Source organism: Geotrypetes seraphini, chromosome 9 (genome assembly GCF_902459505.1).
Source record: "Geotrypetes seraphini chromosome 9, aGeoSer1.1, whole genome shotgun sequence".
NCBI classification, from domain to species: domain Eukaryota; kingdom Metazoa; phylum Chordata; class Amphibia; order Gymnophiona; family Dermophiidae; genus Geotrypetes; species Geotrypetes seraphini.
Genome location: NC_047092.1, coordinates 125,271,712 through 125,296,829, shown reverse-complemented (window position 1 = coordinate 125,296,829; position 25,118 = coordinate 125,271,712). Strand labels below are relative to the sequence as shown.

Below are 25,118 nucleotides of genomic sequence, written 5' to 3'. Positions count from 1 at the left end.
ATGTGCTCGCAAATGCCGTCCTTTATCATAGCTTCCACCATCTTCCCTATAATTGAAGTCAGGCTCACCGGCCTGTAGTTCCCGGGGTCACCCCTCGATCCCTTTTTGAAGATAGGTGTGACATTCGCCAATTTCCAGTCCTCTGGTACCTCTCCAGTTTTCAAGGATAGGTTACAAACATGCTGTATTGTGCCCGCTATTTCTTGTCTTAGCTCCTTCAGAACCCTCGGGTGGATCCCGTCCGGACCCGGTGATTTGCCGCATTTTAACCTGTCTATCTGTTTGAGGACATCCTCCTTACTTACCTCTATGTGCTCCAATTTTTCAGCCTGTTCCCCACTCATGAGCTCCTCTGAGTCCGGTATATTAGATGTGTCTTCTCTCGTGAAAACCGACGAGAAGAACGTGTTCAGCCTCTCAGCTACCTCTTTATCCTCTTTAATCACTCCCCTCCTATCCCCATCGTCCAACGGCCCCACCTCCTCTCTTGCTGGTCGTTTCCCCTTTACGTAACTGAAGAATGCCTTGAAGTTTTTCGCCTCCCTGGCCAGCCCCTCTTCGTATTTCCCTTTTGCTTTTCTAACCTCTCGGTGGCATTCTTTTTGGCATTTCCTGTGCGCCTGGTGATTTTCCTCCGTTGGATCCTTTTTCCATCTCCGGAAGGATACTTTTTTGTCGTTTATTGCCCTCTTTACTTCTGCTGAGATCCAAATCGGGTCCTTTGACCGCTTGTTCTTGCAGCCTTTCCTGAAACTGGGGACGTACATTTTTTGTGCTTCCTGCAGGGTGTCCCTGAATAGGGTCCAGGCGCTTTCCACAGTCTCCATCCTAAAGATGTATCTGAGCTTCCTCCCCACCATTTCCCTCATAGCAACATAGTTCCCCTTCTTGAAGTTGAGCGCAGTTGTTGCGGTCCTCCTTACTATGGGTGTCCCCCTTTCTAAAGTGAATCTGATCGCATTGTGGTCACTGTTGCCTAGTGGTCCTCCCACTTCTACCCCTCTTGCAGGCCCTCCTAATCCGTTCAGGATGAGGTCAAGAGTAGCACTCCCCCGCGTCGGTTCCCTGATCAGTTGCTCCATAAAGCAGTCCCTCACAGCTTCTACAAATCCTGTTTCCCTAGTGCAGTTGGAGTGACCCGTACTCCAGTCTATCCCCGGGTAGTTGAAGTCCCCCATCACTGTTACACTTCCAGTCCTGCACTCCTGTCTCAGTTCAGCTTCCAAGTCGTGTCCGACTCCTTCCGTCGCACCAGGTGGGCGATAATACAGCCCCAGTTTTATGTCTGCACCCTTGTTTCCCGGCAGTTTGACCCATAGCGATTCCAGCCCCTCTGCCTTCGTTGCCATATCCATCCCGACCGAGTAGATAGAGTCTTTTATATATAGTGCTATGCCTCCCCCCTTCTTGTGGGTCCTGTCTCTCCTGTAGAGCTTGTACCCCGGCAGCGCCACATCCCATTGATTCTGCTCTGTCCGCCATGTTTCTGTAATTCCAATTATATCTAGGTCTTCCCCCTTGGCCACGACCTCTAGTTCACCCATCTTGGCCATGAGGCTTCTTGCATTTGCGTATAAGCACCGCAGGTCCCGTTGTTTTTTCTCCACCTCTGCATTCACCTGGGCCGCCTCTCCTGTTCCCTGTACTTCTGCTTTGCCCTCAGCCTTTACCCTCGTAGCTTTCATCTTCCCCACATTTCCGCCACCCCACTTCCCCGCTTTTCCTCTGGGTTTTCTTGCCCCCTCCTGGGCCCCTGCCTCTGTTCGATCCCCCTCGCCTTGTGTAGCCCCTATGATACCCTCAACTTTCGCCCTCGCGCCACCCAGTCCCCCTGTGTCTCCATGCCCTTTAGTCTCTTCCCAGCAAGCTCCCTTTACCTGTTGTTTCCCTCGCTGTCTGATCATAAGGTCCACTGGTCTCTCTACTTCCTCCGTGCAGTCAGCCCGTTCAGCATCTGTTCTGGATACTGTTGTCCGAAGCGTCAACATCAGATCAGCTGTCGGCTTTCCCCCTCTCCTGTGGGGGCTGTTGATTCCAGAGGGTCAGTATGAAGTAGAAGTAAGACTGTCATTTGGCGGTTTGCAGTTGGAGAACACAACCAGAGGGCATTTTGAGGTGTATTTCATCCTGGGAGCAGAGGGACCTGTTTGGCATGTACAGAGGAAGCTTTTCCGTCACGTAGCACCATGTTCTGCAAGGATCTGAATGCTATGTTTCTATGTCCTTGAAGACACATTTGGCTATGGGCAAATTTTTGGAGGGGGGGTAAAGCAATGTAAATCTTTGTGCTGTCAGTTTTTATAGTAAGACTCTAAAAATGTATAATGAGTTAAGGACGGATAGGAATGGATTTTAGGCAAACTGGTGGTATATACATGTTTAATAAATGAGATATAAGTGATCGTCTTTGGTTATGGGTAACTCCACTGTTGTGAAGAAAATGTGGAGGGTGTTTTAGTAAAAGCCTGTAAAACTTGTTTGCTTTGTGTTGCAGGGACACATATCATGGTATTTATATAGTATTCACAGATTTTCTGTAAATGCAAGTCAGTTCTCCAAAGGGTCTTTTTACTAATGCACACCAACATATTTAGAATTTATGAAAAGCTTAATTTTCTGGAACGGAGGTGGATTTCTCGCCTTAATACAGTCACGCTGTTTGGCTTGAATCTTGAATTAGAATGGTTAACGCTGATATGAGGTGGATTTTGGGGGGGGTCCCCATTGATTTTTTTCCATTGATCAATATAAGTAGATATAAGGGGTGTGTTTATATTGAAAAGTTCATAAAATAAGATACAATAGGAATTTCCCTCCCGGCACACAGTGGTGGTTTCGCCTGGATGATGTCACCATCAGCTGACTCAGGAGGTATTTCTAACAGAGAACAAGACGCCGTGGCCATCTAGGTAAACTATACTAGGTGGTCAGTACATAGGGCGAAAAGCTACACAAAGGTACAAATGATTTCATGTTGTTAATATAGAATATAGGTGTTATTTATTAGATATAATTTTAAAGCTTATTTATTGTATACAATACTAGGGATAAATTAATAGCCTTGAAGAAACATGTTGGCATGATAGTCCCCGAGTCGGGTGAAACATGTTGGCATGATAGTTCCTGAGAGTTTGACCACTAATATAAAGCTAAGTATTTAAACATCTTCACTAATTTTAAACAGCAAATAGTAAAATGTTTTGAGACAAATATAATAAGACCCGGTGAGGAATGGATACATAAAGCCAGATACTATGAAGTTTGTGGTGGTATCTCTGAGGGTCTTTTCCCATTAAAAATCTTGCTGTGAGAGATTAAGGGGGGCGATGTAAATTGATTTCCCTCCAACTTTGACACCAGCATATATAGTGCACACTAAATGCCATGAATCCCATTATATACCTATAGGCTGCATGGCACTTAATACACACTAATTTGTTAGCATGTGTTAAATCCATTAACGTGCCTTCATAAAAGGACTCCTATGGGATCAAAGCATATGCAAACATACATACATACATATATATATATATATATATATATGGTTTGGAGTATATGTGGCATATAGGGGATTGGAAGTAAAATGGGGTGTCCAGTATTTTTTGTTGATAAAAATTTATAAACAAAGCCCTGCCAGCTGAACATCTCTTTCTCTAGTTCAGCAGCAGGAACTTTGATTTATAAGGAAGGCATAAGCTAAATATTGCAGTACTGAGGCTCATATGGATGCTGTGGGGACGATGACGGGGCAGTGAAGGGGACGGTGGGCCGGGGACGGAGCAGTGATGGGGACAGATTTTCCCCCTGTGTCATTCTCTAAAATATACACTATCATTTCCTACACTACGAAAGGGGAAGTTTAACAAGCACCAGCAACTATCATTCAATTCCCTGGGAATAAAAACTTGGAATGATATACCAGTTACATACAATTAGATCTTTTACCTCCTTTTACGAAGCTGCGTTAGCGGTTTTAGTGCACGCAACTTTTTAGCATGTGCTAAACCCGCGCTACGTGGCTAGAACTAACGCCAGCTCAATGCTGGCTTTAGAGTCTAGCATGGCCGGCAGTTTAGTGCATGCTATTACGCACATTAAACCGCTAACGCGGCTTTGTAAGAGGAGCCCTATATTTTGAAAGAAGATAAAAACCTATGTGAAAACTGAACCTCATCGTAATCCTAACAACCCCTAACTCTAAAGTGAATGACTGTTTCATGTTTTGAGTATCAGATTACCCAGATATGTAAAGGACAAAAATATTTTAATGGACACGTGGAAAACTTTGAAATTTATTAATTAACAGATGTTCTGGTAGAGAAATCCACTTATCAATCCCTATGGCTAAATTCCAAGATTCAAATAGGCGGTTCTGAAATCTTCTGGAAGCACTGGATGCAGGCAGGCGTTCATACATTAGAAGATGTTACATCAGATGGGAAAACGCTTGATTTTTCACGATTGCAACAAACATTTGGTATTGCTAAATCTCAAAATTATAAGTGGTTGCAGTTGAAGCAAGCCATTCAGAAGGGGTTCCCTGATTAGCAAAATCTAAAAAATCATTATGGTTTGCAGGTTTCCAGACAGATTTTTCAGGACATCAGGCTGCCAGAAATTAATATCTGATTTCTTGTATAAAAATCCAAAATCTAGTCTGAGAGACATTTGGAGCATTGAGATAAAGCAGTATATTTCTGTGTCTCGATGGCCACGTATTTGGACTTGAAGGATGAGATGTACAGCATCAGCATCTATGAGACAAACATGGTTTTTTTTTGTTACATAGATCTTTTTGGACCCCGGTTAGATTGCACAGGTTAGATAGTTCTAAATCTAATAGATGCTGGCACTGTCATCTAGACATTGGGACACTGGATATCTGTTCTATTGTTCTTTGATACTTAACTTTTGGAGGTCAATATGGGGTAAAATTAACAACATATTGGAATCATCAAGTCCACTGACGTATGAGGCGGTCATATGTGGAACATTACTACATATTAAACCCCCTATGGATCGGTATAAATACCGTCTTTTCCTTATCATGACCGAGATAACCATGCAGATGGTTACCCGAAATTGGAAGAATTCTGATAGTCTAAATTTCCCTTTCTGGTGGGCAAATCTGTGCTCCAGCTATAGGTGTGAAAAAATGAATGCCGATAGTTTGGCGCACAGTAATTTATTTAAATTGGTTTGGGGCCCGTTGATATCTTATGTTACTACACTATAGTAGGTCTTTGATTATGAGTTAGTTTTTGTTTATTTTCATACACATCCAGGGAAGGGTGGGCGGGGGGCTATTTCTGTCCTAATTTTGACCTTTGAGTATTTACAATTGGGGTGGGAGGGAGGATGGAAGGATAGTACTAATTCGAATAGGGTAAGTTTATTGGGAAAATCTGTTTCTGTGTTTATTTGAATAATCATTGGGTGGGAGAAAATGGATGGTTATGTTACATTACATTAGAGATTTCTATTCCGCCATTACCTTGCGGTTCAAGGCGGATTACAAGAGAGATAAAAAACAGAGGGTTACAATGGAAGAACATTTGTCCTTTCTAGAGAGGTAAAGAGTAGGTTATGTAGTTTCTGTGTGGCGGGAAGAGGGAGGGGGGAAGGACGGTAAGTTTGAAGTTAGGGCTGTTTCAGGACTTTCTTGAAGAGTATAGTTTGTATTTCTTTTCTGAAGTTATGGCTGTTTCAGGAATGTCTTGAAGAGTTTAGTTTTTATTTCTTTTCTGAACGTCTTGTAGTCTGGTGTTGTTATCAGTAGATTGGAGATTTGGTTATCTAGTTTAGCTGCTTGAGTGGCCAGGAGGCCATCGTATAGTTTTTTACGTTTTACTTCTTTGACCGAGGAGTGTGTGAATGGGGTGTGTGTTTTTCTATGTCTGATTGAGGTTTGGATGAGGCGGTTGTTCAGGTAGGTTGGGCTGTCTCCGTTTAAGGCTTTAAATAACATACAGTAGAATTTAAATAGTATTCTTTCTTGGATTGGTAGCCAATGTGAGTTGATGTATGCTTTTGTAATATGGTCGTGTTTTCTCAATGAGTAGATGAGTCTCAGAGCTGTATTTTGGATTGTTTGTAGTTGTTTAGTCATTGTAGCAGGGCAGGGGAGGTAGATGATGTTGCAGTAATCTAGTAGATTTAGGATTAGGGATTGTACTATAAGCTGGAATTGTGTTTTTTTGACTTGTCTTAGGTTTCTCATCCCTGCAAAGGATTTCTGTATTGTTTTATTTATTTGTGGTTGCATGGTGCAGCAATTGGTCTATAGCCATTCCTAGTAGTTTTATGGTAGTTTGAATGGGATAGTTGATTATGTTAATTTCTATATTGGTTATGGTTGGGACTTTGTCATTTTCGAGGAGGATGAATTTAGTTTTGTCTGTGTTGAGTTTCAGTTTGTGATCTTTCATCCAGGTTGCTACTGTTTCTAGTGTTCGGTGTAGTGTGTTTGTCATGGCGGTCTTTGGTTGATCAAAAGGTATGAGAATGGTAATGTCATCTGCATAACTGTAGGTGGTGATGCCTAGATTAACTAGGTATGTTCTGAGAGATGCAGTGTATAGGTTGAAGAGAGTACGGGATAGCGGGGATTCTTGTGGTACGCCGCAAGGGTTGGACCAAGGTTCAGATTTTTCTTTATCTGATTTTACTCTGTATGTTCTGGATTTTAGGAAGCCTTCAAACCAAGAGTATACTTTATCTGAGATGCCTATTGCAACCAAAATTTGCAGTAGGATGTTATGGTCTACAAGGTCAAATGCTGCGGTAAGGTCTAGTTGTATGAGAAGCATTTTTTTTTCCTGTGTTGAGGTGTTGTCTAGCTGTGTCAATGAGGGAGCCTAGTAATGTCTCTGTGCTGAAGTTGGATCTGAAGCCAGATTGCGTGGGATGAAGTATATTATGGTCATCTAGATAGTTGGTGAGGTGTTTGGCTACTAGTCCTTCTGTCAGTTTGACATATAGAGGTATTGAGGCAATGGGTCTGTAGTTGGATGGTAGGTCTTTTGGTCCTTTTGGATTGGGGTGATGATGATTTCGCTGAGATCAGTTGGGAAAAGGCCATCAGTGAGCATGGTTTGTATCTATTACAGAAGTAGAGTATGGAATTTTGTGCTGGAGGTTGCAAGGAGATATGATGGGCAGTGGTTAAGGTCACAGAATGCGTGGCTGTACTTTTTGTAGTTTATTGAATTCAGACCATTGTATGTTGGGGAATTGAGACCATGTTCTGTCAGCTGCAGTTGATTCTTTATCTGTGGGAAGAATTGTGAGTTTGTTTAGGTGGGATGGGATACAATTGAGGGTGGCTCTGGCATTTGTAATTTTGTTCTTGAAGTGTTCTGCTAAGAGGGTGGCTGAGGGGGGGGTGGGGTATTGTTAGTGGTCATGTAGGATTTGGTGTCTGTTAGGTCTTTTAATATTTGGAATAGTTTTTGTGTATCATGGGTTTCTGTGCCTATTAGATTAGTGTAATGTGTTTTTCTCTTGTCCTTTAGTAGTATTTTGTATTGTTTGTTAGTTTTTTTCCAGGCAGTTTTCGTGTGATCTAGATTAGTTTTTCTCCATTTTCTTTCTAGTCATCTGCATTGTCTTTTAAGTAGGAGTAGTTCATTGTCAAACCATTGATCTAATCTTCTGCTGATTCTAGTTTTGGTTTGTAGTGGGGCTAGTTCATCAAGGATGTTGGTAGTGAGATTGTTCCACTGTGAGATGAAGTTCTTGGGGTCACAGTCCTGGATTGTTTCATCTATTTTTGTCCAGAATTGGGGGGGGGGGGGGAAACGATGTGTTTGCGTGAGGTGTAAGTTATTTTTTTGGGTTTAGGTATGGGAACGATTAGTTGGCTGTGAGAAAGTTGTTCTTGTGTTGTACCTGGATGGGTAGGAGCAAGAATTATTTGTGTAGATGCTGTAGAAAGCCTTGGTGGTGCGTGAGTATATGTTGGGAGTGAAAACTGTGGTTTGGCGTAACAGTTGGGAATGAAAGTTATTTTTATGTTCTTAATGACAATTTCCAAAAGCCTTTTATGTACCAAGGTAAATGGAGTATTTGAAAATTTCCCACTCTTCCTGCAGGTAAAAATTCACATCAAATCTTTGAGTTAGTGTAGCTGTCAGTATTTATTGTTTTGCTTTGACTGCAGCTGCTCTTTGTTGCTTTCCACTTAAATGATTAATTTAAGGAGCATAAATGGTTGGACAGACCGGATGGACCATTCGGGTCTTTGCCGTCATTTACTATGTGGGCTATATCTCTTTTGAAAATTGCATTATTGAAAGTGGAATTTTTTTGCCTATGATAAAAAGCGAGTGACTATAAATCTTTTTTTTGATTGCCAGCTCTGATAAATGGCTTGAGGCTTTTTCTCCACTATATTGTTAAGTGTGCTTTTCTATGGGCAAACCTACTGCTGGCTGGTAACCTTATTACAATTTTTGAGGAGAGAAAGCACCCTGTCATATGATGCTGCTTCTGCTGAAAATATCAAGAGAGAAGCAGTAGCAGTGGAATGAAGAATGTCTGGTGTTCCAGACTGGTGGGGAAATCAAAAGTATATGAAAATTGTAAGCTACTATCCTGTTGCACAAACTTCAATTCAATTGGAAAAATATTGTGGCTATCTTGTTTACTAGGATAGGTAAAAATGAGGGCCTACAAATATGCTTTAGACTAGGGGTGTCCAACCTTTTGGTTTCACTGGGCCGCACTGACTGAAAAAAATGTTTCTGGGGCTGCACAAACAACACTGCAGCAAGACACAGGAGGGAGCTGGCAAGACAGTAAACACCCGGGGGCAGCAGAGGAAAACACTGCATCCCCTCGACCGGGGCCACACAAAATACTTCACGGGGCCACAGGTTGGACACCCCTGTAGACAATACATTTTTACTAGACTAAATTAAGGCATCTGTGACTAGATATCCATAGTGATTTTTCCTTCAGTATCTTACTTCATAAGAAAGACAACTCGGTACAGCCAGTCACAGATATCCAATAACCAATAATCAAAGAAGGTTCCTAGAGGATAAAGGAATTGAGGGGTACAGATAAGAGTAGCGGTAGGTTATAGGGATAGTCTGGGACCATTGCTCAGGTAATGGGCCTGATGGGCCGCCGCGGGAGCGGACCGCTGGGCGAGATGGACCTCTGGTCTGCCTCAGCGGAGGCAACTTCTTATGTTCTTAACCACTACCACTTACAACTGTTTTTCTGTCCTTTATTTCTACATGTAAAATTGATCATTAGTAGTCTTCATTAATTTTTAAGCCTGGGTTGAAGGAAAGCTGTCAAATATCTTCCCACGATATTGCTGACCAGTGTCAAAATGACATCCATGCCTATTAGCCTATCTTTAAACTTCATCGGGGTATACCCTCAACAGTTGTGAGAATTTCCAAATACTGTATTTTTCGCTCCATAAAATGCAACCTCCCCCCCCTTTATGGAACAAATATTGTGTCTGGTGGTCTACTGGTAGGCCAGGACAGAAGGGATCCGTCCCAGTTGACTAACAATTTTTTACCCCTCCCCCTATACCTTTTAAAATCCTGGTGGTAGAAGCAAACTTTCCGCATTCCTGCCCCATGCTGAGCCCCTCCCTCGCTGGACAGCTGGCTCAGATCTTGCGGCCAGCGGCACACAAGGCAGGAATGAGCTTTTTGTGCTCCAGCCTGAGCCTGCGCCGCTCCCTGAATGGCTGCCTTCAGTTCTCACGGGACACAAGCCATCATCCCCTTATCATGATAATCCATTTCTCTCTCATCTTTTCAAGCTACTACTACTTATTTCTATAGCACTGCCAGATGTACGCAGCATTGTAAGTTAGAGATAAATTACCTTACTTCATGAGTGTATAACCCACTCCCCATTTTCTCTAAACAGAAATTTCTTCTTCTATCTCCCTTATCTAGAGTAGTGTTCTTCAACCACCGGTCCATGGACCTGTGCCGGTCCATGGAAATTTCCTGCTGGTCCACAGGGCCAGCACGTGCATCAGGCCCAAAACAGTGTTCTTCAACTGCCGGTTCATGGTGCGATCGATGCAACGTTATCTTCGAACCAGCTCCCTCTTCTTCACTGATTCAGTGCACAAAGCCACGGGCAGTGGCTCCTACGCGCATCCTGCGCCTGAACAGGAAGCCTTCTCTGACGTTGCAATGTCAGAGGGAAGGCTTCCAGATGAAACATGGGACACGCAAGGAGCTGCTGCCCGCAGCTTTGTGCACTGCATCAGTGAGGAAGAGGGAGCCGGCCTGAAGATAATACCAGGGGCGGCATAAAATGGCCAGGCGGGAGCAGGCCAGATGGTAAGGCAGGGAGGGAGACAACAAAGGTAGGGGGGAATGATTTTATTTTTGAATTTAGTGATTGAATTATGTCAATTTTGAGAATTTACATCTGCTGTCAGTGTGCTTTGTGTAGTTTAATTTTGTGGTTAACCATTATGTTGTTAATAAGATTATATTGTGCATCTGTGAAAAATGAATGGAAAAAATAGTGTTACAATTAGTACTATTATGGGGGCGGGGTCTGGGGTGGAGATTGGGTAGAGATAGGTGGGGTCTGGCCCACAACTTAGCCCAGTGTTCTTCAACCGCCAGTCCACGGACCGATGCTGGACCACAGAATAATTTTTACACCTATTTACCGATGCTGGTCCATAGGAGTAAAAAAGTTGAAAAACACTGATCTAGAGTATAATCAACCTCTCCAATTAAAACAAAAAAGGCCCTACCTCTCCTGTATCACTTTAACAAGGGTATTACCTATTTTCCTTCATATTTATAATTAAGACAATACACATTTCTTTTTTCAAAATGGTAACAAGAATTTACAATGTGTATAAAGCTGTGACAACACCCAAGAAATACATAAAAGCGCATCAAATAATGTTCAGAAAGCTGTTTTGGGGTTTTGTTTTTTTTACTGGTGTACTTTATATACATGACAAAAATCTATTTACAACAGTCATGCTGTACATAACATACTGTACAAAACCAGTCTGATATGTGAATCATGGTATAAATTATAAAAATAAATACAAACAGGATGAATGAACAGTCTGTCTTATAAAGCACATTGCTCTTTTTCCAAAGCTATACAGGGACCAAGATGTGACCCTTTATTTTTGGCACTACTGAGGAAATCAGGGAGAAATAAAGTGTTGGATAAGTCCCCCTTAAGCAACAGTAGCCATCAAGCCATGAAACCAGAAAAACAACAGAATACAATTATTATTTTTTTCTTTTACAGTACAAATATTTTCTAAGAAACAAAATATCAAGTGTAAACAGTTACTTCTTCAAATCAGATAAACATATACTGAATAGTAAAGATTTAACATAATTTAGGTAGTAAGAATGATACAGGCACATAGGGCTCCTTTTACTAAGCTGCAACAGCGCGCGCAGAATTACCATGCGCACTAGACCCTAACGCCAGCATTGAGCTGGTGTTAGTTCTAGCCGCATAGCGCAGGTTTAGCGCGCGCTAAAAACGCTATCGCAGCTTAGTAAAAGGAGCCCATAGTTTGAAATTGTAACCACAGAAATGCTGCTCTTCTATTACCAATGAAATGAACAACCACTATGCCCAAACAGACAGCACAAAGCAAATCATGCAGCAAAACGGGATCCTCATTCAGCAAGATGCTTTCCCATAGGCTGAAGGAAGTCCTCTAAAGATCATCAATCTGCTCCTTCTATAGTACAAAAGAACAAAACATTTCCTATCAGCCAACATCAGCGACTGCTACAAGTTTCATCAGCAAATGTGGCCATGCAATTGTGTACATATGCTTCAAGAAGGGCCTCTTCTCCCTTAAAAAGAGGAGACTGAGAGGGGACATGATCGAAACTTTCAAGATAATGAAGGGAATAGACTTAGTAGATAAAGACAGATTTGTTCACCCTCTCCAAGGTAGAGAGAACGAGAGGGCATTCTCTAAAATTGAAAGGAGATAGATTCCGTACAAACGTAAGGAAGTTCTTTTTCACCCAGAGAGTGGTGGAAAACTGGAATGCTGTTCCGGATGTTGTCGTAGGGGAAAACACCATCCAGGGATTCAAGATAAAGTTAGACAAGTTCCTGTGTAACTAGAACATACGCAGGTAGGGCTGGTCTCGGTTAGGGCGCTGGTCTTTGACCTGGGGGCCACCGCGGGAGCAGACTGTTGGGCATGATGGACCACTAGTCTGACCCAGCAGCGGCAGTTCTTATGTAATTCCTAAGTGAACAGAAGCTGACAACTTCTGCAGAGTACAAAGGGAAACAAAATGAGGAAAACAAAAAGCAGAACATTTTTCATATACTGTTGGCTCAGTGCTCAATAATGACACAGAGAGAATTATTATTCACCTACAACTAGTTTACATATACAAAGCACAAAAAGGCATAATCATAGCTTTATAAAACATGAGAAATCTCTAACTAGTATAAGCTAGAAAAAATGTACAGTTTATATGCAGGATGCCAACTACTTCTTAAATAAGCCAGTGCACATTCAGAAAAGTTGCCTCTGTCATGCTCAGAAAAAGGGTTTTGTCCAGGAGAGAAGAGGGTCATCAAGCTCTTAAACCAAAACTAAACTATATGATATACATACTTGGCCAAGTTATCAAGCAAACCTTGAACAAAAAAGTTTTTCATCAATGCTATGTGGTGATAGCACTTATAAATTGTTGTTTTTTTTTCTTATATATAAAGCACTTCTAAAAGAAGAGATGCAGTAGTCACAAAAAAATACAAATGGTTTTGAATCTCTTTTCAGTGATTTGCTTGGTCTCGAGAACAGTTTTTTGTTCCTATGAGTTTGTGCACAAATGTTATGATGGTTACAAACATGCAATATATGGATCTGTTTTAATGGTGGCTATTTTGCACCTTTTTCTCTCTATGAAAAGCTCTCTTTTGCTGTGCACTGCTTGTGGGAGTTGTTTTTTTTGGTATTTGAAACTGCTGTTCTTCTTGAACCACCATTCAGCTGTGATGAAAAACTTTTTTGAGATTTGTTTGATGAAGTTGCTCACTATTTGTAACATATATATTTGTCAGTTTTGAAAACTGTTGATCCAGTTCTTTTCTTGACAAACCTCTCTCCCCAGCAAAACATGGTTGTCAGTTCTACAAACCAAATGACCTGTTGGAATAGTTCTCCATGGTAGTGTTGCTTACACATGGGAGAGTTGTCAGAAATTTAATTTAATTTAATTCTTATATACCGCTAATAACTGTGAGGTTTCTAAGCGGTTTACAAAAATGATGCATTAAAGATACAATAAATAAAAACTAAATAAATAAGATAGGTACTTGGAAATTCCCTAACAGAAAGAAACCTTTTTCTATGACCTCATCACAAACCTTGATAAACCTGAAATTTTTTGCTACAAAATGTTTTGGACTGATGAAATGAAAACTGAACTATTTTCAATCAGTACCATATAACACATTTGGGGAAAAAAAGGTGAAACATTTTGGGCGAAAAAGAACACTTGCCAACTGGATCTATTCATGAATGCTTTGAAATTGTATGACAAGACAGTGGCAAAGGAAATATTTTATGAGTATAAGGATGAATAGATTCAACTAAATAACCATATCGGTAAAAAAAACTAAAGCTGGAGAGAGGCTGAATATTTTATTATGACAATGATGCAAAACAAACCTCAAAATCAACCAGGGAGTACAGGACATAAAGATGAAGGTTTTGGAATGTTATATTCATAATCTCCAGAAATAAATCTGCAGTACGTATGAGAAGAACTAAAAATATTTCTGACCTAGAAGAGTTCTAAAAGGAAGAATAGAAATATTTCTAGTTTACTACATTTGGAAGCTGTTATTTCAACAAAAATTGTTGTTAGAATACTGACTGAAAGGGTGACCAGAATTTTGCACTTGCCATATTCAGTGTTTCCAAATTTTGAATCTGTGTAAAAAAAAAAAAGAGCTCTACAAATAAATAACAATTGTACCATGCAGAGGTTATATCAGTTTCTGTTCATTTAAGGAATCATTGAAATATACAATGAAGAATGCCTAAAATTTTGCACACAATTATACTTAAACAGGCTGTTGCCTTCGTGCAATTGGCTTCTTCATTTAAAAAATATTTACACAGAATCTCTTCAAAGTTTGTTGTGTCCCAGCTTTAGACATTTGATGAAGCACAAGTTGACGCTATTTGTCCAGCTGCTCTTTGGCCATAAAAACACCTATTACAGCACCTTAAATATGGAGTAAAGAAAGATGCATTCCTCTGACAGGGTTATGATATTGATAGGTTACAATGAAAAATAGATACATTCTCTCTTCTTTCTAAGCAAAGCTATAAAAAATTTACAAAATTTGAGTATGGGGCATCTTTTGGAAAGAAATAAAGCTCTTTTGTTGTTCTATTGCACTATCCCACTCTTCTGCTGCTGATCCTTCTCTACAGTGTTAGCATGGCAGTCCAAAAGATGTGCCAAAAAAGTATAATTCAGTTTATAAAGGTGCATCACCTTAACCAGAAATGTTTTTTGTTTAATGTCCAAAAAGTTGATAATCCAATCCTTAATCTGTGACTTGGGAGCCATTTGTGATTTTTCAGGGTGTTGTTCTGCACAGCTCTTTTCATACTACTGAATATTGAAATCCACTCAGACTCAAGTTACAGCTCATGCTTGAATCTGTAGTTTGAATTAATAAGGACCTGTGAATGTGGCTCTTGAGGCATGGCTTACTGCTAAGAGAAATCAATGAGTGCTAAAGGCTTACATGAGCAGGCATGGGAGGAGAGAGTTCCCCCCTCCCAAAAAACCCCCAAAACAACTCCAGGATCTAGCTATAATGCCCAGTAAAGGAATTGGCATTCCAATTCATTCAAGAAAGCGAAAACAAACTATAATGTCCAGTACAGATGCTGGCATTCCAATTCATTCATAAAGCTCCATGATTTGCGCACCTGAGTCACTCAGTTTACAATGTCTATAATAAACATTAACAGTACTTTACTCCACTGAAATAATATTGACAACTATTCTCTGTAACTGTTCACACCATAGTGTGAAATAGAAAGAAAAGAATCTTCTCTCCTACCACTTGCCCTACTGAGCAAATTCAATGGCTTTCACAGTTTCAACTATTTTGAAATATCTTTGCATTTCTTGAACCACAAAAATACTTGAAGTTTTATAAGTCTAAAGTCCTTTGTTTCTGTTACATAGTAAGCAAACTTTACTTATCATATATAATGTTATTTGACCAATGAACACCATCTTTCATGATTATTTCTTAAATAATACAAATTTCTAATCAGAGATCTAAAGTGGTAGATAAGAGGCAATTTGATTTCAATTTTCATATGTCATTTTATACCCAGGCAGTCCCCTGAAGTGCTTTTTGATCCTAATGATCATATCATTAATGATTCCCAATTTCAATTGGGTAAAGGCATTGACAGATAAAATTGTCTGAAGTCACTTCAATTGCAGACCACAAGGGAAAGTGTGGCTTTTTGTTCAAAGGCACAGAATTCATGGAGATCGGACTTAAATCTTGGTCACAAAGTTTCACAGTGGCATTTTCTTATCATTCTTTTGGCCCCACCCCAAGGGTTAGTTATAATGATTTGTGAAACTCAGAAACCAAAGTTTAAAACTTACTGACACTAGGAGCAAAGTTGATATATTTTGCACAAAGACTAAAAGTATGAATATCTTCATTCTTACAACTCATGGCATTATGAAAATTTTTACTAGGCAAATAATCACTGTATCATACCCAGTAATTCAAACAAAATCTGAAAGCATCAGTTACTGCTTGGAAATGACTAATTGACTTTCAAGGCCATCTGCCAGTTTTATAAATGTGTTGAACCACTCAGGGATATAAGACAATAGCACACATGAAGGCCATCAATACAGAAGTTGGTGAATGACTCAGTCTATGTATACATATATTATGGAACATTTTCCTTCTGTACAGTGTCAGTCTGCAAGGCACCTCAGAGAGAAAGGGGCTGAGGTATGGAAACAGATGAGTACCACAGACACAACCATCAAAGAAAGGGTTAAATGAGAAAACAAAAAAATCACTTTGGCAATTTTGGTTTCTTCTCCTTCTTGATTGAATATTCTCATCTTCCTCAACTGGCTGGTGGTTTGTGTCACATCCTTAGGAAATGACTGGCTGTTGAATTGTACTGATATTATAGGCTTGGTGTAATTTTCTTTGACCAGAATTGTAAGGCATAATGCATTTGCAAATGAAAATCAGTAAATTGTTTAGCTGCATAATGAGGTCCTCTGCAACTGGTAAGTATTTTTACAGTACCCAAAGACTGTGACTGAGGTATCCTAGACAGGGCCGGTGCAGATGTGCAGGACAGGCCAGGGTACCAAAATTGCACCCTGTCCATTGGCTTCCTTTACTGATGTCATGAAAATGGGCAGGATGGGAAGACAACCAGAACACTTGTGGGTGTGTTAGGTAGAGTGTGTTTGCCACTTGCAACACTCCTGATCCTAGAAGACACAGGCCTATGAAATATCTGCATAAATATCTGGCATAAAAGTTCTGATTGTCTTCACCGCCATACCACATATATACTGGAACAATGTTCTCCATAAAGATTTGCGACTGGCTACTCAGTGTAATATGGATAACTAGGATGACTTCTCTAGGAAATGAAGCCTACATTGTGGTCAGCTGAAATCCCACAATCTCAAAGTGAGAAGGAAATAGGGCTCTTCCTAACTGAAGAATTCATTCTTAAAAAGCTGCAGCTCGCAAAATCTTAGGTGATGAACTGAAGTATCAGAATAAGCCAACACTAACTCAGTTGACCTGTTAGTGGTTCCAAATCTGTCTGCTGCATCTGGCGAAAAGTGCACTATGCATAACTGCAGAGTCTAAGGGGATTTATAGATGCATGCAGTGAAAACAGAAACTAAGCCTCGTTGGCAAGAGGATTGCGACTCAGCTCCTTGATCCCATGTAAAATTCTCTTCATGTGGCCCACCTTCGCCACACCCAGGTCCTAGAAAAAAAAAAATAATTTATTCAAGGGTCACAGAGGATCGCATCTACAAATCAATCAGTCGTCCAAAATAAACCAAAGAAATCCATACATGCTGTACCAACAACATTTACAGGACAACTCTTTAGATATAAAAAGCCCAAAATTTTCACCTAGTTGGAATTCGTCTTACTTACAGACAAGCACTGTCACTCTCATGCCTATTATCACAGGCCTGAAGCTCACTTGCAAAACCCTCCTTTGGTCTAATGCTATTTTTGGATTAAATGTCTCAGAATTTTACTCATCTGAAATCTTGCAACTGTTCTGCCATTGCCAGGATGCACTCAGGCCTGTGATACCATTAATAGTGAAGTTACATATTACTAAGTATATTCAACTACACACATACTACTACCATACAGCAAGCAAGGCCATTAACAATGTGATAAAGTCAGACAAAAGAACAAATACATGATGCCTATTCAATGCAAGCATAAAAACTATACAAAACCATCACAACATGTAATCATGTTTAGACATAGAAATGCATATAAATTGAACTGAACGTAACTAATGTGACCAGTAAGATATGAAAGAGCCACAAGGCTAGATTACTATACACCAGGGGCTCTCAAACCCAGTTCCTGGGACACACCTAGCGAATCAAGTTTTCAAGATTTCCACAATGAATATGCATGAGATAAATTTGCACACACTGCCTCCACTGTATTTCATGCATACTCATTGTGGATATCTTGAAAACTAGATTGGCTAGGTGTATCCTGAGGACTGGGTTAAGAACCACCGCTATACACAAAGCATCAAAGATAACCAGTTGCACATAAATGTGGTCATGCACAATTGTGGCAAAACTTAACCATGATCAAATGACCACTAGTATTATCTAATGCCACAAACTATACAGTTGCATATAAACAGCTATTATGAAACATACAATCAGTTGCAGTTACCACAAAATACCCAGGCAAATGTGCAACAAATCAAATTTAAGACTAGTTACTGTAAAGGCCAAATAGCCTCTAATGCAACTTAGCCACCAAACATCCTCAAATACAATCAACTGCCAAAAATGCAGAGAAGTAGGAATGTAATTGGCTAGATAAAAATTGCATGCACTCATATGCCTAGCTACAAAGCAGTTAACACTGTTTCTTAGTTACCAAGCAGAATATAGTTACAGTTGCAGAAAGAAAGTCTAAGTGATGACAAAGGTTTGCACAAGAGAATTTTGCAAAGACTCATTTCTCAGTTTCTTTCAAGACACTTTGTGCTTTTTGCCCTGCATGAATGAGAATTATACTTCAACGATTTCATGTCACTGTAACATTAGCATGACTAAATAGCCACTTGTAATCACTGTTGAACAATGACTGTTATTCTTTCCCCTCCAATTGTGAAAGCTGCCTCTGCAGCACCCCAGCAATGGAAAGTCTGATCCATAAATCATACCAAGGCCTCTTTATGCCATGTACACTACTGGACTGGAACACTTATAGATGATCTCTGGCTCTCTAAGAATAATTCTAAGGTTATCATCATACAAAATATGCACTGCTCACTGAAAACTTAGAATTCTATAACTATGGCTCACTGGGGCTCTAGTTTGGCCAAGCATGAATAATAATGGAAATTTTGGTTTACATTTGGCAGTTCCTAATCTGTTAATTCGCCTTACCAGTTTTGAATATTTGAGTATGTACAGGCCTTTGTAGCTGGCAGACCATGAAATGTCAGCTCTTATGAGATTTCCAAAAGTAGCACCCTGCAACATACTGTTCTTGGCTATCATGATCCTCCAGACAAGATTTTTCCACAGCATTACACTGGAATGTGTTTGGAAAGCTATCCTTTTTGGAGTATAAAGAAGTTCCAAATGTATTCTTTGTGAGAATGACTGTAAGTTCAGAGGTAGTTATGGTAGAAAAGATGCTCAAATGAGAGGTCTAGCTGCTTGAATATCTTGGAAACATTGATAATTATGGAAAATTTCAATATGTCCAAAATCAATTGAGCAAATGTTTCATCAGGGCATGTCAACAAGCTTAAGTTTCATAAATGACTGTTTCATGGAACAACTGCTCTGAGAAGCAAGTGGGGAGGGGGGTAAGGAAAGGGCTATTTAGATCCAGTTTTCGTTGAAATTAAATACCTGTTGCAAAAGATGACAGTAGTAAAGGTGCTTGACAATATGGATCATAATATGCACAGTCAATTTTATCAATGAAAGTATAATAATAAATAAAATTACTGCACTATAAGTGGACTTTTGAATGTTGAATGAGTTAGCCTTGATGGTCTTAGGGTTCTGCAGTGGTCATAAGAACATAAGCAGTGCCTCCGCCGGGTCAGACCATAGGTCCATCCTGCCCGGCAGTCCGCTCCCGCGGCGGCCCAGACTGGTCACGACCTGTCTGTATCACCAGAAGAGGCTCCCTTGCCACCTTGGTTTCTCATTTAAATCCTGTCTTCCTATCGAAGTCCTAACCTTCCGGTCTTGCACATGCACGACCTGGTTTGGTTTCTATACTCATTACTTGATTAGCTTTCTATACTTGTGTTACATCCCAGCTCCTCCCTCAGTATCCCACGATCCCTTTATCCTTCAGGAATCCGTCCAATCCCTGTTTGAATCCCTGTACCGTACTCTGCCTGATCACTTCCTCCGGTAGCGCATTCCAAGTGTCCACGACCCTTTGGGTGAAAAAAAACTTCCTTGCATTTGTTTTGAACCTATCTCCCTTCAGTTTCTCCGAATGCCCCCTCGTATTTGCTGTCCCTTTCAGTCTGAAGAATCTGTCCCTATCCACCCTCTCTATGCCCCTCATGATCTTGAAGGTCTCTATCATATCTCCCCTGAGCCTCCTCTTCTCCAGAGAGAAAAGCCCCAGCCTATCCAACCTCTCGGCGTATGGGCAGTGTTCCAGCCCTTTTACCATTTTCGTTGCTCTCCTTTGGTCCTGGATGTAATTGTTTTATTAATGTTGTGTGTTATGTTATCTTTGCCATACCTTTTTTTTAGTTCAACATTACAGATGTTATACTTTGATATGCCTAAAAGTACACTAAGAGCTCCTTTTACAAAGCTTTACTAGCAATTCCCATTCAGCAAATGTGATGACACCCAATGGAATTGCATGAGCTTTGTCACATGTGACTTGCTAGCATAGCTTTGTAAAAGGAGCCCTAAATGACCAATAAATATTTAAATATTTTTTTAATATTTAACTTTAAAAGGGGAGACTATAATAAAATATCTGAGCGTAGCCCGGATCTCCTCCTGGAGAGCCAGTGCCAGTACCAGAAGAGACATCGGCATGGAAGTAGTTTGCTGTATTGGTTGGTGTGGCGTGGGAGACCTTGATGAGGCATGCTCTGAGGAGACACCCTATGGATAGAAGGAGCATGGTCATCCTGGTGTTGACATTTACTATGTGTCAATGAAGTTGATGCTTGGGAAGATGCAGAAGAGAAAGAATGTTTGTGCTTCTTAGCTTTCTTATGTGCTACTTCCTTTTATACTTGAGGCATTAATGAAGATGATGTAGAGCAGGGGTTCCCAAAGTCCCTCCTTGAGGACCGAATCCAGTTGGGTTTTCAGGATTTCCCCAATGAATATGCATTGAAAGCATATTCATTGAGGAAATCCTGAAAACCCGACTAGATTCGGCCCTCAAGGAGGGACTTTGGGGGACCCCCGATGTAAAGTCTCAGTGCTGCAAGAAGCCTGACGTCTGGCAATCCTGATGAAGTGTGAATGTACCCTACGCTGATGTCGATGCCTAGAGAGATGTTTCAACCGGGATATTTAATTTATCAATACATACATGTCTTTTCTTACAAAAAAAAAGTCAATATAGGTTTATATTTGTGTTATCTAGGTGATGCTATTTAATCTTTGTTCATTTTGGATTCATCTACTAACAACTGAATATGTTGATATCTGGGCATATATATATTCCTGTTTGTCTGGCACTTTTTTCTCATCAAGAGCTGTTTAAGTACTTGTTTGTTTTGATGATGTTATTTTTATGTAGATTTCAATGATTCATTTTTAAAATTTATATCAACATAGGTGTTTATGTTGTTGTAATATGCATGGTGTGTAATTTTATAGATATCTTTCATTTTAGCATGTTATTCATATAGTACACTTACTTACCGTAACAGGTGTTATCCAGGGATAGCAGGCAGATATTCTCACTGATGAGTGACGCCACCGACAGAGCCCCAGTACGGAGGAACACTTCAAAAGTGCATCGCCACTGTCTTTAGAAAGTTTGTGATAGCCCGCACCGCGCATGCGCGAGTACCTTCCCGCCTGACGTAGACGCGCAGTCCCTCAGTTAAGATAAGCCAACTAAGAAGCCAATCAGGGGAGGTGGGAGGGTTGTGAGAATATCTGCCTGATGTCTCTGGATAACACCTGTTATGATAAGTAACTGTTCTTTATCCCAGGACAAGCAGGTAGCATATTCTCACTGATTGGTGACCTCTGAGCTAACTAGAATGGGATAGTGGGAGTGTTGGCCTTTAGGAAAATAAATTTTGTAATACAGATTGGCCGAAGTGCCCATCCCGTCTGGAGAAAGACTACAGACAATAGTGAGAAGTAAAGGTATGAACTGAGGATCAGATGGCAGCTTTACAGATTTCCTTAATGGGAGTAGATCTAAAGAAAGCAACAGAAGCTGCCTTAGCTCTGATTTTGTGGGCTGTGACAAGACTCCCTAGTGCCAGTCCAGTCTGAGCATAGCAGAACGATATACAAGCAGCCAGCCAGTTGGAAATCGTTCTCTTGGAAACATGATGTCCCAACTTGTTAGGATCAAATGAGACGAAGAGTTGGGGAGAAGTACGATGAGGCTTTGTCTTGTCAATGCAATAGGCCAAAGCACATTTACAGTCCAGAGTATGTAATGACATTTCCCCTGCATGAGAATGCAGCTTAGGGAAAAAAATTGGGAGAACAATCGACTGATTAAGATGAAACTCCGTGACAACTTTCGGTAGAAACTTTAGATGCGTGCGTAGAACCACTTTATCTTTATGAAAAACTGTGAAGGGTGAGAGCAATAAGGAAGACAACTTTCCAGGTGAGAAACACGAGATGAGCTGTGGCCATTGGTTCAAATGGTGGGTTCATCAACCTAGAAAGAACATTTAGGTCTCAGATGACAGACGGAGGCTTGAGAGGTGGTTTGACATTGAAAAGTCCTTTCATGAATCTGGAGACCAGAGGATAAGCATTAAGAGACTTTCCCTCAACTGGTATATGAAAAGCTGTAATAGTGCTGAGATGGACTCAGATGTAGATTTGAGCCCAGAGTCAAACAGATGAAGACGATAGTCCAGCACCAAATCCACTGATAAGGAAGTTGGATCGTGATGATGAAGACACCAGGAAGAAAACCTAGTCCACGTTTGATGGTAAAATTGTTGAGTGGCTGGTTTTCTGGAGGTGTCAATAATAATCCAGACAGGCTGAGAGAGATGTAATTCAGATGGATTCAGCCTTTGAGAAACCAAGCTGTCAGGTGCAATGATTGCAGGTTGGGATGTAGAAGTGATCCTTGATGCTGAGTAAGCAGGAAAAACAGGAAGAAATATGGGATCCCTGGAGCAGAGCTGAAGTAGAAGGGAGAACCAATGAGTCTTTAACATAAGAGGAATTGGAGGGAATGCATAAAGAAATAGGCCCGTCCAATCCAGGAGAAACGCATCGGCTTTCAGACGGCGAGGAGAGTAAAGTCTGGAGCAAAACTGGGGCAACTTGTAATTGTGGGGAGGTGCAAACAAGTCCACATGTGGAGTGCCCCATTGCTGCAGACTTGAGAGTCCACTCGTGAGGTTGAATAATTCTGCTGAGGCTGTCTGCTAGGGAATTCTTCACCCCTTGAATGTAGACAGCCTTTAAAAAAAGGTTGCGAGCAGTGGCCCGTCCAGATTTTCTGGGCCTCCTGACATAACAGGAGAGAGTCTGTGCCTCCTTGCTTGTTTATGTAGTACATTGCTACATAAGGAGGACTTGAGGGCAGAGAAGATGGTGGAAAGCCTCGAGGGCCTCGAGGGCATAATACATCGTTCTGAGCTCTAAGAAATTGATGTAAAATTTCTGTTCCCTGGCAGTCCAAAGACCTTGAGTCTGATAGTTGTCCATATGTGCCCTCCAAGCGTAAGAAGAAGCATTTGTCGTGAGTACCTTGTGATGAGGGGGCAAGTGAAAAAGAAGACCTCTGGATAGATTGGAGGAGGTCATCCATCATTGAAGCGACTGCAGAAGAGATGATGTTACAGATATATGCTGTGAGAGACGATCTGTCGCTTGCGACCTCTGAGATGCGAGGGTTCACTGAGGAGTGCAAAGATGAAGCCTTGCCAGTGGTATCATATGCATAGTGGAAGCCATGTGGCCCAGAAGAACCATCATGCGTCTCGCAGAGATGGATTGAAGAGAGAGCATTTCTTGACAGAGGTGGACAAGAGCATTCAGTCAATCTGGAGGAAGAAATGCCCTCATGAGAGTGGTGTCTAGGATAGCTCCAATGAACTGAAGACATTGAGTTGGAATGAGATGTGATTTGGGGAAACTGACTTCGAATCCTAGAGCCTGGAGAAAAGAAATGGTCTGAGATGTTGCTTGGACCACTTTCTGAGATGAAACAGCCTTGATCAACCAATTGTCCAGGTAAGGAAAGATTTGGAGACTGTATGATCTAAGATATGCAGCCACTATAATCAGGCACTTCATGAAAACTCTGGGAGAAGATGCCAGGCTGAAAGGAAGGACCTTGTACTGATAGTGACATTGATTTATCTGAAAATGGAGATATTTCCTAGAAGCCGGATGAATTGGAATATGTGTGTAGGCTTCCTTGAGATCCAGGGAGCATAGCCAGTCGTTCTGATTGAGAAGTGGATAAAGCAGGGCGTGGGAGAGTATCTAGAATTTCTCCTTGACTAGAGATTTGTTGAGATCTCTGAGATCCAGAATGGGTCGCAGTCCTCCCGTCTTCTTTGGGACTAAGAAGTAACTGGAGTAGAATCCCTGGTTCTGCTGAGAAAGCGGAACTTCCTCGATGGCACTGAGCAGAAGAAGGGATTGAACCTCACTTGGCGGGTGATCTGGAGACAGAGTGTGAAAATGGAGAGTGTAACCCTGACGAATGATGTTTAAGACCCAGAGGTCTGAGGTTATGAGTTCCCAACGAGTGATGTAAAGTTGTAGACGACCTCTGATTGGCTGAGGCAGAGGATGCAAAATACTGACTGTGGCTATGCCCTGAAGAAACATGCCAAAAAGGCTGTGCAGGTTTTTGAGGAACAGCCTCTTGCTTAGGTTGTTGACGAGGTTGCTGCTTCTATCTTCTAGGTTAAGACTGAGCAGGAGCAGCAGCTTTAGCAGCAAACCTGCGTTGGCAGGAAGGAGCCGTCCTAAAAGAATGAGGAGGTGGAGGCTTCTTCTTAGGCTTGACTAGAGTGTCCCATCTGGTCTCATGGGTAGATAATTTTTGTGTAGCTGTGTCCATGGATGGGCCGAAAAGTTCATCTCCAAGACACGGAGCATTTGCCAGGTGATCTTGGTGATTAACATCAAGTTCGGAGACATGGAGCCAGGCAAGGCGTTTCATGGCCACCGACATGGCTGCAGTGCGGAATGTAAGCTCAAACGTGTCATAGATATATTTACATTATTGAAAAAGATCAGAAATATGTTGATGGAAAGCTGGAAGCTTGCGCTCCGAGATATATTTTTGAAATAGGGAAACATGTTTGATCAGATGTTTCAGGTAAAAGGAAAAATGGAAATTATAGCTTTCACATCGGTTGGCTAACATGGCATTCTGATAAAGGCATTTACCGAATTTTTTTTTTTTTAATATTTAGATATTTATTGAAAAAACTTTGTATATTACAAATGACAGCCATTATACAGTATACAATATCAACTGCTCCCCATCAACCGGATAGGAGCAAATAATACAAACATTTGAACCACGCTTTTTAAATAACAACTTAATCCTGTCTCTTGTAATATTCTCAAGACACGTTCCATTATTCTCATTCAAGCCTAATTTTC

General features: G+C 40.9%; 1 protein-coding gene across 6 annotated transcripts in view; it reads right to left on the bottom strand.

The window, feature by feature from the left end:
* Nucleotides 1-12,190: 12,190 nt before the first annotated feature.
* The window catches only part of DGKD (diacylglycerol kinase delta), a 327,255-nt gene continuing 314,327 nt past the window's right edge, over nucleotides 12,191-25,118 (bottom strand). For all 6 annotated transcript variants that reach the window (XM_033959775.1, XM_033959776.1, XM_033959777.1 and 3 more), the window contains one exon: nucleotides 12,191-17,038. In XM_033959775.1, coding sequence (XP_033815666.1) covers nucleotides 16,949-17,038 — 90 coding nt within the window. In that variant the 3' untranslated portion in view covers nucleotides 12,191-16,948. The remainder of the gene's footprint in view (nucleotides 17,039-25,118) is intronic.